Below are 2,568 nucleotides of genomic sequence, written 5' to 3'. Positions count from 1 at the left end.
TCAGGATAGACTCAGTCCAGGTCCCGCACGGTCAGGATACACTCAGTGCAGACCCCGCACGGTCTGGATAGACTCAGTCCAGGCCCCGCATGGTCTGGATAGACTCAGTGCAGGCCCCGCATGGTCTGGATAGACTCAGTCCAGGCCCCGCACTGTCTGCAAAGACTCAGTCCAGGCCCCGCACGATCAGGATACATTCAGTCCAGGCCCAGGACGGTCTGGATAGACTCAGACCAGGCGCAGAACGGTCTGGATAGACTCAGACCAGGCCCAGGAGGGTCTGTATAGTCTCAGACCAGGCCAAGGACGGTCAGGACAGACTCAGTCCAGGCCCCGCACGGTCTCGATAGACTCAGTCCAGGCCCCGCATGGTCTCGATAGACTCAGTCCAAGCCCCGCACTGTCTGGACAGACTCAGACCAGGCCCAGGACGGTCTGGATAGACTCAGACCAGGCCCAGGATAGTCTGGATAGACTCAGTCCAAACCCAGGACGCTCTGCAGGGACTCAGTCCAGGCTCAGGACGCTCTGGATAGACTCTGTCCAGGCCCAGGACGGTCCGATAGACTCAGTCCAGGTCCCACACGGTCTGCATAGACTCAGTCCAGGCCCCACACAGTCTGGATAGACTCAGATCAGGCCCAGGACAGTCTGGATAGACTCAGACCAGGCCCAGGACAGTCTGGATAGACTCAGACCAGGCCCAGGATGGTCTGGATAGACTCAGTCCAAACCCAGGACAGTCAGGATAGACTCAGACCAGACCCAGGACCTTCTGGATAGACTCAGACCATGCCCAGGTTGCTCTGGATAGACTCAGTCCAGGCCCAGGACAGACCAATAGACTCAGACCAGGCCCAGAACGGTCTGGATAGACTCAGTCCAGTCACAGTGTGGCCTCATGCCTCCACTCAGCCTTGCCATCCAATCAGGGATAGCTTGGATTTAGGGTATCAAACCATTTTCCAGATCAGAGATCATGAACCAGAGGTCACTGTGAGAACCTGACGTTTTCCACCATGCAATAAGGGTGTAAAAACAGACTAGGAGACCATTTGGCCCCTCAATCCTGCTGCAACATTCAACAAGTTCATGGATGATCTAATCCTGACCTGAACTCCACTTTCCTGTTTGTTCCCACAATCCAGCTTTGACTGCTTTCTGGTAGAGAATTCTAAAGGTTAACAATTCTCTCAGAGGAGAATTTCATTCTCACCTCAGTCTTAAATTGGACACCCCTGACCCTGAAACTGTGCCCCCTTGTCTTGGACTCCCCCAAGAATGGGAACATTCAGCATCCACCTTGTCAAGAATCTTAGATAACAATGTCACCTCTCATTCTTCTAAACTCCAAAGAGTCTCAACCTGAGCTGCTCAAACCTTAACTGATGACCGACCTGTTTATCCTGGGTACCATTGCTGCATCTAATTATCCTTCTCTAAAAAGGAGATCAAATTGTACACAACACTCCAGCTGCAGTCTCAATAATGGCCTGTACAGTTATAACAAGACTTCCCTAATTTTGTCCTTCATCTCCCTCACAATAAAGACCAACGTTCCATTTGCCTCCCTAATCACTTACTGCTTCTGCAGACTCTTTGTGATTCACGTCAGAGACACTCAGATCCCTCTGCAACATGGTGTTGTCCAGCCTCTCCACATTTACATAATGTTTCTGTGTAATATTCTGATTCTGTTCTTCCAACCAAAGTGAACAAGCTTATATTTACCCAATTAAAATCAATCTGCTGAATCTTTGCCCACTCACTCAAGCTCTCAATGCCTCTCTGCAGACACTTTGTATCTCATTTACAGTTTGCTTCCTCTTTATAATGTAACTTTGTAAATTTGTAGCAATACAGTCACTCCCTTCATCCATTTCAATTGTAAACAGTTAAGGCCTCAATATTTTAAAAACTTTTATCCTTTACACACTCTTCAAGGCCTCATTGCTCGCACTTTCTGTGATTTCCTCGCGGCCCCCAGACCCCTGTTACTGTAATTCCATGGAATCTGTTTGAGAACCAATCCTTGACTCCAATAGCGATGACTGACCTCTCCACAATATTCAGAGATGAACTCATTTTTTTGGACAGACTCCTTAATGAAGGTTCCCCATCCTGCAACGTCTGAGGGAGCAATCAGCAGGTGCTGAGAGAGAAAGAGAAATCAGTCAGAGACAGAGACAGTCACAGACTGGGATCATCATAGGATCAAGTGGGCAGCCAGAGGGAAAGGGAATCCAGCAGCAGGACAGCACTGGGAATGACCCAAACACCAACCCCAACCCCAACTCAGCCCCTGGGAATAGACCGTCAGGTCACGGGGAACAACAACACACCATCACCCCCACACCCACTGCCACCGTCACCCCACACCCACCGCCACCGTCACCCCACACCCACCGCCACCGTCACCCCCATCCCACCGCCACCGTCACCCCATCCCACTGCCACCGTCAACCCCACACCAACCACCACTGTCACCCCCATCCCACCGCCACCGTCACCCCATCCCACCGCCAAAGTCACCCCACACCCACCGCTACCGTCACCCCCACCGCCACC

At 51.4% G+C, this 2,568-nt stretch overlaps 1 protein-coding gene across 1 annotated transcript in view; it reads right to left on the bottom strand.

Moving 5' to 3' along the window:
• ezh1 (enhancer of zeste 1 polycomb repressive complex 2 subunit) overlaps nucleotides 1-2,568 on the bottom strand; it is a 21,749-nt gene that overhangs the window by 6,264 nt on the left and 12,917 nt on the right. Inside the window, exon 7 of the mRNA XM_048614435.1 lies at nucleotides 2,057-2,169. Coding sequence (XP_048470392.1) covers nucleotides 2,057-2,169 — 113 coding nt within the window. The remainder of the gene's footprint in view (nucleotides 1-2,056; nucleotides 2,170-2,568) is intronic.

The sequence above is a fragment of the Rhincodon typus genome, chromosome 30 (assembly GCF_021869965.1).
Source record: "Rhincodon typus isolate 14 chromosome 30, sRhiTyp1.1, whole genome shotgun sequence".
Lineage (NCBI taxonomy): Eukaryota > Metazoa > Chordata > Chondrichthyes > Orectolobiformes > Rhincodontidae > Rhincodon > Rhincodon typus.
The sequence above is the reverse complement of the archived record's forward strand: the minus strand, read 5'-3'. Positions and strand labels throughout refer to the sequence as shown.